General features: G+C 52.8%; 6 protein-coding genes across 6 annotated transcripts; 3 read left to right on the top strand and 3 right to left on the bottom strand.

The window, feature by feature from the left end:
- Positions 1-53: 53 nt before the first annotated feature.
- N7468_010646 (inositol phosphosphingolipid phospholipase) lies at positions 54-1530 on the top strand (the record flags this gene model as incomplete). The annotated part of the gene is made up of 2 exons (XM_058479941.1): positions 54-983; positions 1102-1530. The coding sequence occupies 2 exons, from the start codon at positions 54-56 to the stop codon at positions 1528-1530; spliced, it is 1359 nt and encodes a 452-aa protein (XP_058325464.1).
- A 286-nt stretch (positions 1531-1816) lies between these two features.
- thiA (thiamine thiazole synthase) lies at positions 1817-2867 on the bottom strand (the record flags this gene model as incomplete). The annotated part of the gene is made up of 2 exons (XM_058479940.1): positions 1817-2463; positions 2525-2867. The coding sequence occupies 2 exons, from the start codon at positions 2865-2867 to the stop codon at positions 1817-1819; spliced, it is 990 nt and encodes a 329-aa protein (XP_058325463.1).
- Positions 2868-3971: 1104 nt separating this feature from the next.
- N7468_010644 (putative MFS transporter) lies at positions 3972-5842 on the bottom strand (the record flags this gene model as incomplete). The annotated part of the gene is made up of 6 exons (XM_058479939.1): positions 3972-4279; positions 4376-4703; positions 4764-5235; positions 5294-5458; positions 5518-5551; positions 5623-5842. The coding sequence occupies 6 exons, from the start codon at positions 5840-5842 to the stop codon at positions 3972-3974; spliced, it is 1527 nt and encodes a 508-aa protein (XP_058325462.1).
- A 1413-nt stretch (positions 5843-7255) lies between these two features.
- N7468_010643 (uncharacterized protein) lies at positions 7256-9253 on the top strand (the record flags this gene model as incomplete). The annotated part of the gene is made up of 3 exons (XM_058479938.1): positions 7256-7291; positions 7386-7646; positions 7706-9253. 3 exons carry the CDS (start codon positions 7256-7258, stop codon positions 9251-9253), a joined length of 1845 nt encoding a protein of 614 aa, XP_058325461.1.
- A 1401-nt stretch (positions 9254-10654) lies between these two features.
- Positions 10655-11646, top strand: N7468_010642 (uncharacterized protein; the record flags this gene model as incomplete). Its single annotated transcript, XM_058479937.1, has 2 exons — positions 10655-11188; positions 11251-11646. Coding segments are annotated over 2 exons (930 nt in total), but the record flags the coding sequence as incomplete, so codon positions are not given.
- A 383-nt stretch (positions 11647-12029) lies between these two features.
- On the bottom strand, positions 12030-13153 carry N7468_010641 (DUF3431 domain-containing protein; the record flags this gene model as incomplete). Its single annotated transcript, XM_058479936.1, has 4 exons — positions 12030-12116; positions 12201-12786; positions 12849-13020; positions 13090-13153. Coding segments are annotated over 4 exons (909 nt in total), but the record flags the coding sequence as incomplete, so codon positions are not given.
- Positions 13154-14723: the final 1570 nt, after the last annotated feature.

Here is a 14723-nt window from a genome sequence, read left to right as displayed (position 1 = left end):
TTTGACGGCTACGTACGGTTTCCCTACCACCACGCCAGATAGACATCGGCCCAATGGCCTCCCTCGATTCCGAGACTCCTCACTCGATCAGGATCCTGACCCTCAATTGTTGGGGGCTCAAGTACCTCGCAACCTACCGCCATGAACGTCTTGCGGAGATCGGCCGGCAGCTTGCTCTCGCCAACCCACCCCCCGAAATAGTAGGCTTGCAAGAATGTTGGACACAACAAGACTACGAAAGCATCCGCGACCAAACCCGACACATCCTCCCCTATGCCAAATTCTACTTCGGCGGCATCTTCGGCGCGGGCCTCGCAATCTTATCGAAATGGCCAATCGAGGAGAGCAGCATGTACGCCTACCCGTTAAATGGACGACCAACAGCATTCTTCCGCGGCGACTGGTTCGTGGGCAAAGGCGTGGGCTGTGCCCGAGTGCGCTTCGGCCCTGGAGCTGACGACATCGCCGAGGTCTTCACAACCCACTTGCATGCACCCTATGAACGCGAACCGAATGACTCGTACATTTGTCACAGAACCGCGCAGGCGTGGGAGATCTCGAAGCTTATGCGTGGAGCTGCTGAGCGGGGGCATCTGGTCATTGGTCTAGGCGACTTCAACATGCTGCCCTCGTCGTTTGCACACCGATTGATCACCGCGCAGAGCCCTGTGCGCGATGTCTGGCGGGAACTGCACCCAGACTCATCCGTCGGCGCTGCAGTTGACGCAGTTGAGAAGGCGAGAAACAAGCCTATCCCCACGGCGGAATTTAATCTGACAGAAAACGGTGCAACTTGCGACGGGGCCTTCAATACCTGGCGCTGGTCGAAACCTCTGCGCAAGCGTCTTGAAAAGGGCGAGGAGGTTAACATTGAGAAGGACGTCCCTGATCCGCGCGCAAAGCGTCTTGATTATATCTTCGTTGGCGACGGTGGCTATCCGCCGGATTTCCCGAAGTCACGCTGGTCAGTCGAGTCTGCGCGGGTGAGTATGACGCAGCGCCATCCTACTCTCCGCTGCTCTCTGAGCGATCATTTCGCTGTGGAGGCAGTCATTACTCGCTCCACCGAACCTATATCTATTCCCGTTTCATCCAATGCAGCTGATATTCCTGCATCCTCTCACTCCCCCTCCTCTCCATCCCACGTCGTCGAAGCAGGTATCTCCCAACTCTGCCCTCTCGCCGGACACATATGACCAGATTATCGCTATGATCGATAAATATGTGCTCCGCGAGCGCTCACAGCGCCGCTGGCGATTGGCCCACTTCATAGTATCCGTCATAGTTTCAATCGGATGCTTTGTTGGGGTTTGGTGGGTCGGAAATCGTACTTACATCGGATTTATCCTGGTTCTTGTGAGCACTCTCAACTTCGGGGCCGGGATCCTCGATGGCCTGATAGGCGGGCTTTTTGTGTCCAGTGAGCTTCGAGCTCTGAAAGAGTTCGAATGGGAGGTCAGAAATGCACAGAACCTGGTTATTGCTGCTGAGCGGGCGGGTGGGCGTGGTTCTAATGATGAGGCCAAGTAAACGGTTAAGGCCTGCGAGTGAGCGATTTGATTTGCTTGTAACTATATCCCGATTCACGATTTTATAGACTATGCTGAGTTCTCGTAGCACATTTCTTAATGCATAATACACCTTTCCATTTATACCAGCCAGCCCGGGCCAATTTACTTTGACTACGCATAAGAAGAAAAAAATAATGCGTGCACCAAATGAGTGTTGGCGTATCATTCAATCCATCATAACAACTTGAAGCTAGATAGTGGCTCCTAATAAGCGAGCGAATAGCGGAATACTCTGAGAACAGAATCTACTCAGCACACTCGCGCTTGCGCTCATCAAAGATGCTGAGAGCCTCCTCAGCAGCCTTGACACCGCTCATAGCCATCGCACCAAAGGTAGGGCCCATGCGGTTGAAGCCATCGATCTCAGACAGCTCCATACCACCGATGATAAGGCCCTTGGTGACCTCACGGGTGTTCTTGACAATCGCATCCTCCGCAAGGTTCATGTCCAGGCCACGCATACCACCGAGCTTCTCGATGGTGTTCATGGAGACAAGGCGCTTGGCACAGAAAGCGCCGAAGGGGCCGTCGTGACCGGTGGTGCTGATGATGACGGGCGCGTTGATGGTGTTGGGGTCCATGCAGGAGTGGTCGTCGTGGTGCAGGGTCACGAGCGTCCAGTTGACGACCACACCAGCGAGACGCACTCCGTCGCCATCGGGCCGGGTGATCAGGTCCTCAACGCAGGTAGCGTTGAAGAGCTTCACATTGGGGAAGGAAAGGACGCGCGACAGCAGGGTCGAGGTGAAAAGGGCGGCGTGCTTGACGACCACGAAGTTGGGGTTGTTGGGCTCCTCTTCGTAGGGCACGCCCAGCTCTGTCAGGAAGACGTCCGCTGGACGGCGGAGGACCATTGCGGAGAAGAGTTGGCCGCCGAGCCAGGCACCGCCACCTGATTACGCAGTTAGTAACTTGACTCGAATAGACTAGTTCAGCAGGAAGGAGAGGCTCACCTGGAGAGACGGAAGCCTCAAGAATGGCGATCTTCAGGTCCGGACGGGCCTTCGCGAGCACGTAGGCGGTGCTCAGGCCACAGGAGCCGGCGCCGACGATGACAACATCGCTCTCGGCGTAGTTGTCCAGGTCCTGAAAGTAACGGCGAGTCATCGCGCGAGAGACCTGGCTCTCGCGGATAGGAGCGAACTTGAACTCGTCCCACTTGCCGCCGAACTGTTCCAACAGCTTGCTCTGGCCCTGGCCGGTCAGGACGGTAGAAGTAGTCTCGGGGACAACATTCTTAGTCTTGATGCCAGTGGGGGCAGTAGCAGGCTCGAAGATAGCAGCAGGAGGAGACATGGTGGGGGATCAAGTCGAAATGACTTTTGCCTTATGTTAGTATACTTGACTATAAGGGGGAGGGAAGGCATGATCCTTTCGCTGGTATTATCCAGATCAAGTTTTGGCCGTATAATCTCAGGACGAACCCACGCCGCTGGGCGGAACTCCAGATGCTTCTCATTATATCCGAAAGGATGTCGCGAGTCACCTCTGGAGAGCCCAGCTTTGTAGGAACGAACACCGGCCCACGCACTTATTATTTTAAGATACCTTGATCCCGAAGGGATGATAATTCCAGCCAAAGAAACTCCATGGCTTCCCACAGTAGTGGGCTGATGTACTTATTCGGTTGAGCTGTAGGCATGTTAGCTCTTATCTACCTTGGCAGCAGGGTGATAGTTACTGTTTGTTTGGGGTAGCAGTTGATTCGATTGAATGAAGATCAGTGAAGTTGGAAGGAAAAGGCCGAAAGTGAGGGGGCAGACGACCTTAAATGTGCCACAACCCCGCCTTACGAGTCTGGACTTAGGTTTGTGTGCTGTCATCGCCTCCGAGTCTATCCGCACTCTAAAGTCAAAAAGCGACCGGTGAACAGAGAGGGGAATGCTGGGGTTAACCGCATCATGACGTTGTTTGTACATTGGACGCGTCCATGGTTTTACAATCTAAGCTACTAATAGAATCTCCATAAACCAGCGGTCTCGTGCTTAGTAGACTCACAATTGATTCTCGAACGCGTCAATAAGGTCAACTGCCGAGTAAATAGTTCTTACTGTCATGTCTGGCTGTATAGAGAGCGACCTAGTGGACAAGGCGGGCCTTTCTCGCCGTGTGTACCTGTGGATAGAAGTGGGTGCCCCGGGGGACTCTGGTCCGACTCATTATCGTCCAGTCTCGTGCTTTGTCGACGTTTACCGTCAGATGAAACCCACTAAACCGGAAAAATCAAAGTGCTTTTGGATTGATAGTTTCGTCTAGACATTAGAAAACACCAATCCCTAGCTTTTCATCGCACATATCAGGATGGTAGACATCTGACATCATTTTATCATCACAAATGCTTATAGAGCCACGGCAGAAACCAGCAACACACAACGATCGGTGTTCGGCCGTTCTATGGTATTACAGGGCATACCTGAAGCCGGCTCCATAGTTGTCCTCGGGAGACAATTCTTTCTTGCTAGGGTCGACCGCAACCTTAGGCCCGTACTTCTTGTCCAGGCCCTTATTCATCCACACCAGGTAAAACCGGAGTACGAGGGCGAGAAATGTGTTGAACAGCATGAATGCAGCACAAATCCACATGCCCCGAAGGAATCGTGGAGCTTCAGAATCAGGAAACACATTAGTTCCCAAGAAAGGACCACATTGTCCAATCAGGTTCATGAGGATAATGCCAGCGCCACGACGGCTATCAGATCCTTGATTGTCTAAACAGGCCTCCAGTCAGCGTTGATCTCCGGATGCTTATCGGAAGATTCGAAGCCTTAAGAGCTTCTTTGCGGGAGGGGAAGGCGATGACTCACTGAGTACCCAGGGCAAAAGATTGGCGATCGCCGGGAACACTCCACACGCAGCCACGAAGACACCAAAGTACCGCACACCCACTGTTTTCACGGTGGCACACAGAATATACCCCACACTGCCGATTAATGAGAGTCCAGCAATCATGTATCCACGTTGCTGGAGACGATCTGCAATCCATGGAGTGGCAAGGGTCACGAGGAATGAGGCAAAGAAAACAGGGGCAGTCAGGCCCTGCGCGTCGATGGACGTGAACCCCATCTCCTTGAGGATACTTGGTAAGAAGACCGACAAGGAGGAGAAGCTGACATTGCAGCTGAAGTACATGAACTGTATTCAGAGACACATTAGCGCAAATTCACAGCCCATTGCTCTCTCGAAGAGACTTACAGATAACAGCCAGGCCTTGGGATCAAATAAGATCTCGACCACTTCTTTCCATTGAATCTCGAGCTTTCGGTCCGGCTCACCAGATTGCGCAATGGCGCGAATTCGTGTCACCTCTTTCTCTTCCTCTGTCAAGAACTTCGCTGTCGCGGGAGAATCCGGCAGGAAGAACCAGGCAAGAAGCGCAGAAGCAACAACAGGCAATCCTTCCACCAGGAAGAGCACGCGCCAACTTGCAATGCTCTCATGGCCTGAGGTAATTCCGTAGGCCAGCGCACCCGCGAAGGTATTGGCGAGTGGAGCGGCAGCAAAATACATGCCACAACGGAGACCGAGTTCGTGGCGGCGGTAGAAGAAGGAGAGCAGGTAAGGTACACCAGGGCCAAAGCCGGCCTCGAATATCCCCATGAGGAACCGGAGTGCCATCATCCCTTGCCAGTTCTGTGTTGCAGCTTGGCAGGTCGAAACGAGGCCCCTATATGTATGTCTCTATGAGCCCCAATACATCGCGTTCCATGAGCGTCTCGACTTACCAAGAAAACACCATGAACGCACACCATTGATGCGGCTTAACAACCTTCCACATTATCGCCTGGAACTCGAAAACGGCATACGAGATGTAGAAGATTGTGAGCAGCCACGTGTACTTTTCGCCTGTGAGAGAGAGATCTGTTGACATTCCGGCGATTTTGGCATTGCTGTTTCTGTGTTAGATAATTGACAATTCTCCCTTTCGCGTCAACGGATAACGACGAACCCGATATTACTTCGGTCGAGGAAAGCAAGTAAATCTAAATTGCGACACAGCTTAGCAAGATGTTTCCATGGCGAGCGTCACAAGAAAAACCACATCGAGACTCACAAAAGAAGGCTACCAGCGTTGTAAGGCGCAGATCCAACTTGCGCAAGACCCTATGCTCTAATTTCGGATCAATGTCTGGTAGAGCTAGCATTGGCCCTGCCGCCGATTGACCTACGTCGCTCTCCTGATGCGCAGATGGTACAACCTTCTCGACATCTGGCTCGGGGGCTGCCTCCTGGATTTGATCCTCAGAGTCATTGCGCTTGCCAAAGAAACCCATGGTAGGAGGCGGGCCCACAGCAGGACAGAGGGGAGTGGGATTGGCTTTAAAAAAAATTTATCTCGATTTTGGGGCGCCTGGTCTTTAATAGTGCGGGGGCTCAGGCCCAAATTCGGGATCAACAAGATGTCGTAATGAACAGGCCGCTTCTCCGTTGATCGCCCTTTCTCCGTAGATGTGATTGGTGTGACGAGCGCCGCGATCGCAGGTTCTTTCTCCACCGACTGAAATCCACGCCGGAGATGTGCTTATTCTGCCGAATCTAGTGGTTCTTTGTGGGGCCCGCATTGCTGTGGGTCCTGCGAAAGCTTGGACTGCGCCCAGAAGGTTTGCTTTCTATAAATCATAGCGAAGTGCATGCTCTATGGAAGGTGATCACTATGCTCTTCAGAGAATAGGGCTACCAATGAGCGAACAGGGTAAGGCACACAGACGGGGTCGAAGCTTTTGAAGAAGTGGCCGAGGGAAAGTCCGAGCTTTGGAATGCGCGAAAAGACCGTGCAAGGAGCTCCCAGGCGACCCATGCAGACTTTCCACCGGTGCTTTACAGGGGTGGGGTTACAGAATTATATATACACACTGCTCTCCTCAGGATCTATGCACAGAGTTCAGGTAGCTCTCATCAGATAAATCTCATTTGATTGAGCCCGGCTCCGCCGACTTTCCAAGTGGATAAAAGTACTGGTATCCACTGTCCCGAGCCTCTATATGCCAATGTAAGACTCCCGCCCGGGGTACTGATCAAGAACTGCAAAGTTGCAAGCATTCGTGAACCTACGTGAACTCATGTCCCGGAGAAAACGAATCAAGGTTGCCCAGGTGTCCTCAAATCGGAAGGGTTTGGAAATCCAGGGCCGGAACTTGCCATCTGGAGAGAAAAGCAGCTTCAAGCTGGAGACACTATTGGCTCATCATAGTTACTCAATTGCGCGGTCTCGAATCATCTGGCTCTTTCTGCCCGCTAAGCTTCATCAACAACGGTAAGATCGATGTGGTGGTGCCTGCAATTATTATATATATTTGAACAGTCCCAATATCCGGACTTGCTGGCATTTCCTTCAAATTGATGGTGATTCTAAAACTAGGCCAGTATGCCACTAGTTAAATCTACCATGAGCTGTTTTCAATGGCTGATTAGGTTGGAATAAAACAGGGAAATTTGCATTTGCGCAAAATCTTCTTCCCCAATGGTGGTTTCTGCCTCAGGTGTAATGCACTTCTGGTCTCTTCCGCCTCCCGCGCCGCATCAAAAAACCTCCCGCGTCGCGTTGCAGGAGCTCCAACCGCCACCGTTCAAGTCCCACGATCGTCGCTTTCTCGTCATCCACGTCGCCATTGGATTCCTCATCAATCTTGTACGAGCATCGCAAATAGTGAATTGAGAGTCCCTTTTTGAAAAGGGTCGTCGCAAAGATGGATGACCCGGCCAGCCGTATGCCCGGGCAGCTGGTACGTAACCCCAGCCATTTCGTTGTCGCTGGCAAAGTCTCTATGGCGATCGACACCGTTCTGGATACTGTCTAACCTGTCGCAATGATATTAGCTGCCGCACATGCATCTGGTGTCGCAGTACCGCTATCCGAACATTCATATGATGCCAAATGAGACCGCCGTCGAGTACCTGAACAGCGCTCCCCGAATCTGCCAATCAAAGCCCATGCATTGGACTTTCTTAGATTGCCCAGCTGACGGTACTGTCATGCTCACCTGGCAGCCACTGAACCACCTTGGCAACAATTTCTCCAGCGACGGATATGTTTGGGCCGACGCCGAGCAAGCATATACATTCGAAGCTCGGGGCTACGTACGTCGCACAATACAGATCGGTATAAAGAAATTCACTATCTAACCAATATCCAACAGACCGTCGAAATGTTTCTCCACCGCAGCGGATACAATCCTCGGAACGAGAACGTCGCCACCCACTCTCGCAGACGTTATCGCATTGTCTCCTCCAAGGTTCCAAACGCCCCGCAACCAGACCCAGCCCTGTGGATCGTGCACTACTCGAGGGCCCCCCAGCAAGACCACATGGCCGCCAATCGCATCCCCCCAACCCCCCAGGTTCAATCTATGATGGCGCAACGCCGATTCCTGCAAAGCCAAGGCCAATTGGCTCGCAAGGAGTTCATGCTGCACGACCGAAATAGCTGGCCGACAATCCCCTTCCCCTCCCAAATGGGTCCACAAGGCTTCCAGCAGCCTCAGCAACCCGCCGTGGCCAACGCCCAGGGCAGACCAGGGTTTTACCCGCCGGGAGGCCCTCAGGCTGTCAACGCAGCTGCTATAAGTATGGCCGCGGGTAAACAGCCGCGCCCGAGCCGACCCCCACCGTCGGCAGTCAATGCGACAGTCGGCGACTTCTCTTTGGAGGACGAGGATGTTTCAAGTGGTGACATGTTGGATTTGCTCACGCCGCGTGATGTCAGCAAGATGCGCTACATGCAGCATCACGAGTGGATGAACGAGATCTTCTCCTCTCCCTACGCTATTTCCCAGATCACTCCCGTCTCCTTAGGACTCGGCCGCAAGGGTGAGCTTGAAACCTTGACGCAGGGGATCTTCGACGCCCCTGCTGGCGAAGAAGGAGCCGATGCCGAGGTCCCTGAGGTCACCAAGCTCGAGCCAGCTAAGGCCGAGGAGTTCACGGAGCGTGTGGCTAAGAAGGTCGCCGATATGACCGCGGAGATTGAAAAATTGAAGAAGCAGCACTCCCGTCGAATGGAGCGTTTCAACCGAAGCTCGCTTTTCAAGGAGTCTGAGCTTCGTCTTCGGGACGCCGCCTCGGACCCTGCGGAGACTGGTACGGAAGTTTGGAGGCTGGAAGGTCGTATTATCATCCCGGACGAGGATGGCGAAGGCCCGGCCAACCCCATCGAAGAGAAGGCCAAGTACAAGGTTGACGATATCGTTCGCGATGTGGAATCCGCCTGGAAGAAGCAGATCAAGCCCGAACCCAAAGTCTCATGCGTGGAGAAGGGTGGTCTGCTGGAGAAGATTGAACCCGAACAGAAGGATGAGCCGGAAGCTTTCCCCAGTGACATGGTGCTGGACCAGGCCGAGAACCTTCTCACCGATTTCGACCCCAACGGCGATGGTGTCCCCTTGTCCAACAGTGAGATCCCCGGTGACGTGGACATGGATCTGGGCGACCAACTGGGGGGTGGCGCGAACGGCGAAAACGGCGACTGGGTGATGGTGAATAATGATAACAAAGATGCTGTGCCTGACGGCAGCTTGGAGGCCGGCTTCGACTTTACCAACATCGACAGCGCCGGCGACGCCCTTGCTGCTTACACGGAGCAGAACGACGTCCTCGATCTTCCCGAGATGGACTCGGCGTTCGGAGACGCATTCCATGCCTCGGACAATGAGCACAGTCATCACCCTGACGCAGATGAAATGTCCTAAGCGGGAGGACGGGGTTTCGATTTGGCGCAATTTTTGATTTGCTGGTGCACTACTCGTTTTAGCACATCAGCTCCTGGTGTTCGTCGGTTTGCGGATCTGGAGGTTCGGGTCTATGGTTTTTTTTTCATGGCTTTTATCTTTGATGTATCATAACTCCCATTCATTATCTGATCTGAGATTGCCCGAAGAAAGTGACAAATTTTTTCTCGATTAATACACATCACTGTTCAAGCTTTACCCGCCATGACCTACTTCCAGCCGTTACCCAAAGCCTAATCTAATCTCAAACTCCTTCATAATCTCATCACTAGCCACACCCTCCCAGGCCTCGACCAAAACCGACTATGCCCCGGCTCCTTCAACATTCTTGACCATCATCTCCCCTCTCCCCCAGCCGCCTTCAGCTCATTCTGATCCCGAAGCGGTGAAATTGGATGCCTGAATTGGGTTGTGCTGGGGGCGGAGATAGTGCAGAGAAGATCGAGTGTGACTCTTTGTCGCCCAATGGAGGGAGGGGATTTGGTGGGTCCAGCAGGAGGAGCTGTGTCAGTGAGCCGTGGACGAGGCTTGTTGGTTTGGCGCTCGTGGTGGGTTTGGGGGGTGCGGGGTGTGGAGAAGAGGCAGTGGTCGAATTGTGGACAATTGTCGATGATCCGGGTTTGAGGAGTTCGTGCTGAGGAATTGAAATGGGGGGCTGCTACTCATGGCTACAGAGCTTCTTCTTGGCGATTCGAATTGGCGTGTTAGGGGCATTTGCTCTTTTTTGCAGTAGATTGAAGACAGCCCCACTGAGGCCCTACGGTGATCGGCTTGCCTGCTGTTGAGTCGATTTGCGAATTGCTACACACTTGCAGATCAAGGAAAGGGGAACCTAGGTTTGCTTATATGGAAAAGGCCATTTAATAGACCGGCTTTTTGGACTTGACATAGAATTGAGCTACAGTGAATGGTTAGCGGAGATCCGCACGTCAAGGACGATCTGAAACACGGAGATAAGATCTGTGAACCATGATCAGCATGATCGGCGCCATGACCGTGAACAGCTCCGGACCTGCCAGTGCGCACTCACTAACTTTCAAGGCTAAACCTCACCCGGATAAGTTATCCATGAATTTGCCTTCAGCCGCAGGGTAATTACGCATAGTTCGACCACATCCGCCCCTCCCGTAAATGACGTCAGGCAAGAGATTCGACCAACTGCGGCCAAAAAGGCAAGACGACGAGCCCGTCATCGTGGCAGGTGCGCCTCGTCCTATTTCTTTCTTCCCCCCTCGTCTTGCAATCTGCACAGTAACCTACCCCGGGCTCTTACTCTGTATTTTCCACAACCCAAGCACATACACTTCAAATTTCACCTAACCAGCCATGTATGTTGCCCCCCCCGCACCCCACTTCAGATAGACCACCCAACTTACCCCAATCTCCAGGAGTCGCTCCATGTCGTTCCGGCCTCGTCACCGGGATACCTCCGGCGGGGGCCCGAACTTCATCACCAACTTCCGGGGCCTGCAAGGCCCCGAACTAAGCCGCAAGATGGCCCGGCTGCTCAAGACAGAGAACACGGTCATCAACGCCCACGAAACTGCAGGCCGTAGCCGTACCTCCGTCGCCTCCCAGCTCTCGGAATGGGGTGAGTCGACCGGCGATGACACGATCTCGGACATCTCGGACAAGATGGGCGTGCTGCTCGCCGAGATCGGGGACCAGGAAGGCTTCTTTGCACAGAACCTCGAGGACTCCCGCGCCGTGCTGAAGCATATCCGGAACATGGAGAGCTCCGTGCAGCCGTCGCGGGACCAGAGACAGAAGGCGACGGATGAGATCGCGAAGCTGAAGTTCAAGGATCCGAACAGCCCGCGGCTGGCGACGCTGGAGCATGAGCTGGTGAGGGCCGAGGCGCAGAACTTGGTCGCAGAGGCGCAGCTGTCGAACACGGTATGTTTGAGCTGAGGGTGATGCTGTGAGGGTGCGAGGTCCGCTGACTTGATTGGGTTTAGATTCGGTCGAAGCTGAAGGAGGCGTTCGATCTCCATACTGCGGCTGTCATCGAGCGTGCGGAGAAGCAGATTATTCTTGCTCGTCATGCGCGCCGTCTGCTGGAATTCGTTGACGATACGCCTATGGTCCCTGGTGATGCTCGCCATGCTTATGATCGTCAGTCCGAGGCGCGCCAGGTTCTCGAGGACGCCGAGACTGATCTCCGAGCGTGGAAGCCTAGTGTTGAGCCTCTGGCTAGCCCCGAGGCCCTCGCGGAAGAGGGCGAGACCCGGGAGGTCGAACGGGACTCGGTGAGCATTACTAGCGAGATTAACGATGCTGGTGTAAATGGAATCACCGAAGAGGTCTCGTCGGTTAAAATCGAGACCGAGGCTCCCACTGCAGTCGTTGTTTAGTAAGAAGCTGGCTGTGCTTCTCTACTAGTCTGGATGCGGAGTCGTACGTCAATTTTTGATTGTGCAAATGTTCAATTCGGGAAGTACCTATGTTGAATAACATAGGAATTCGGCTGTATGTATGCGACTCAGTAATCAACGTCAATCAAGTTCTTGCGTATATTTCTGGAAAAAGTTTTCTAACTGGTTCTTCTTGTTTGAGGAATGAAAAGACTTCTGCAGTAAGAATAATTCGTGATTCCATAGCTTTTCAGGTAGCTTGTTAGGAGGTAGCTTTTGAGCCATAAAAAAAAGGGAACTATTTCTGAAATATAAGACGGGTATATAATCTATCAACACAAACTCCGGTCAATCATGCCGCGCACCGTAAATTTGAATCAACCCTACACATGCGAGATCGCCGGAGTAACCGCAGTAAGCAGTTTTCCGGACGGGAAGGGACCGCACCAGCCGAAATTATCACACCGACACTGGTCATAATCGGGGCAACTATACGAGATTGTCAGCTTCCACATGAACACCTCGAGACCCAATATCAAGAGAACTTACTGCACCGCCTCCTCCCCAAATACAACATGCCATAACGTTTCAAACACCCAGCCCACTCCATGGCTATCCATGAGCGGGACGCTGGTCTCATTGACCCATCTGAGCATCCGAACATAATCGCTCTTCGGGCGCTGCCGAATCCGAGCCCGGCTGAGCGCAAACTGGGCGCAGCAGACGCCGCCAATTTCCTGCGGGACGTCTTCTAGACTGCCACCTAGTATATCCACGTAAACTTGCGTGAAATAGGAGCGGACATCGTGATTATCGATGTCGATTTGGGTGGGTGCATGCGGGTGCACGTGGGTCGGGCAGCCCGGGAAGAGGGAGCAGCGGAGATTGAGATATCCCTTTGCGTCGACAGCTTGCAGCCGGAGCGCGGGGAGGACGGAGTCGGTACGGACGCCGAAAAGGTCGTTGTGCCATTGGTCTTGGTTTGAGTGGATAAAGATGGAGTAGGGTGGGAGAGAGTCGTAGTAGTCGATGACGTAGGATAGGTAGCTTGCTACTTCGCGGCCTCGGAAGGACTGGGGGATGAGGAGCTCTGTTTCGGGGTCGTCATCTGTTGTATATACGAATGGAGTATTTTGGGGGCTGTGGAGCAATTATGTTAGTGTCATTTCCATGCGGGTTTGTTGGGTGGAAGACTAGCTTACTGCTCTTGAATGTAGTCTCGAAGCCATCGTAGGTCGTCTGCCCTCGTCTTTGATAGGACGAGGCCGATAGTGGTTGAATTTGAGCCATATGCGTGTATCTTTTGTGAAATCTCATGGACTGCCTTGTCCTTCTCGATGTCTTCTGGTGATCTCTCGAGTTCTTCTGGGGTCCCTGTTTAACGGTTAGTATGGAGTCGCCGACAGGGGACACATTGTTCAGGGTACACAAGCTCGTACGTACTTATCGGTTGATCGACGGTATTGGCTGAGATGAACCTATGTTGAAAGATGATAATGGTGGCAATTACTGCAAACAATATTATAGATCGTAACATCGTGCGATGCCTCGTCCATGATGACCTTAACAGATGCTGGGAAAAGCCGTAGTCGCTGGAGAGAGTCGGCGACAAGATTCCCTTTTCCGGCATGGCGAAGATGAGTCGGTTTCTCAGATTTCTGCAGACATGCGGAAAGGCTCATACATAATGAAAACTCCGCAGCATCCGGCGGCTCTTGGCCGGGGGGCATGGGAGACGCAAGGTTGTGTTGGCCCATCCAAGACCCCAGTATGATCCTTCCATTATTCCTAGAGCCGATCCACGCCGATCCAACCGACGTGGTGGGTCTTTGGGCCAAGTCTGCTTGTCACATAGCGCCTGGATGCTCTGGAAAAGCCTTGCTTACCCTGATCTTCCAAGGGCCAAGGCTGCAGCGGAATCAGGTTTCAAACTAGGGGGGTAAATTGTTCGCGTCCGCCCTTTTGCACCCTCTCCCCTTCATCAAAGATCGAGTTTCCACTGCCAGTGAGAAACTCCCAGTTCGCGTCCTTCGCAGTCAAAATTTGATTTTCATGGGCCTTCTCTACATACACAAAGGGAGCACTGGATGATCAGAGACGACCTTCCTGCATCATGATGACATATGCCCCATCCACTTTGGAAAAATCCCTATTTACTCCACAGAACGCACCCGGACCCTCTGGTGTCAAAAGAGGATTTGTTTCGGTCGGATTTCAAATAGGACACATCACATTAGGATAGACTTTTGCGCGCCCTCGCGTTGTACACCGACTAGTGAATCCGCTATTCGATTGATGCGCCAGGTACCACCAAGGAGACTCAAAAACACCAAGTCCTGCTCTAGGATTTAGAACGCTACCTTGGGTCTTCGCCGCAAAATGATTGTGCTCCACGGAGTACCCGCAAAGGTCGCACAGTAGCGCGACTGCAGTTGGTGCCCCTATCTTATGGTGTCCTCGCCTAACGACCAAAGTAGCGCGATGTCAACAGGGCCAATCTTCTTCGTGGAGCTCGCCTACCTTAATCAACTAGAAAGGAAGTCTAGGGCTGAATTGCGGAGGAGACGCTATCACCCATTGACAGTCTCAAGTTCCCAGTATCTGCTCATGGATCACCTACCGTAGACTAGTGCCACGGACCCAGCTACGGACACAAATAGTATCATGTCTGCCTTCGGCCTTGGCTCTTCCTCACATCGCCCAGCCTTGCAAGGCCAGAAATTCAGGGTCTGCGGCGCAACGTCACAGTGGCTTGGGCCTTGGCGACCACGCACGCCCAACTCGGAAAAATTGTCCGCAGTCTCGGAAATAATTAGGCTACAGAACGTGTTTCTCTGTTTCGTATAAATATTTTCAGCGAGCTCTGAAACTGGTCATCGTCTAGAAACTTATTCCATCCAACGCGAGGGAGCTTTGAAGGTTTCAGGCGATGATAATCACGTGACATTACCCCAGCATGGAGCTGCTGAACTCAAATCCACGTGCCCTAAAGAACAACACTGCTAATACGAAGTCAGCAATAAGCTGAAAAGCTCTTTCATCCTCATGTCAGCTGACTCGAGTGAAAAGACCCTTAT

This window comes from Penicillium chermesinum, assembly GCF_028974085.1.
Source record: "Penicillium chermesinum strain IBT 19713 chromosome Unknown utg000009l:1.0-952002.0:1.0-954369.0, whole genome shotgun sequence".
Classification (NCBI taxonomy): Eukaryota; Fungi; Ascomycota; class Eurotiomycetes; order Eurotiales; family Aspergillaceae; genus Penicillium; species Penicillium chermesinum.
This window is presented reverse-complemented; position numbering and strand designations above follow the sequence as displayed.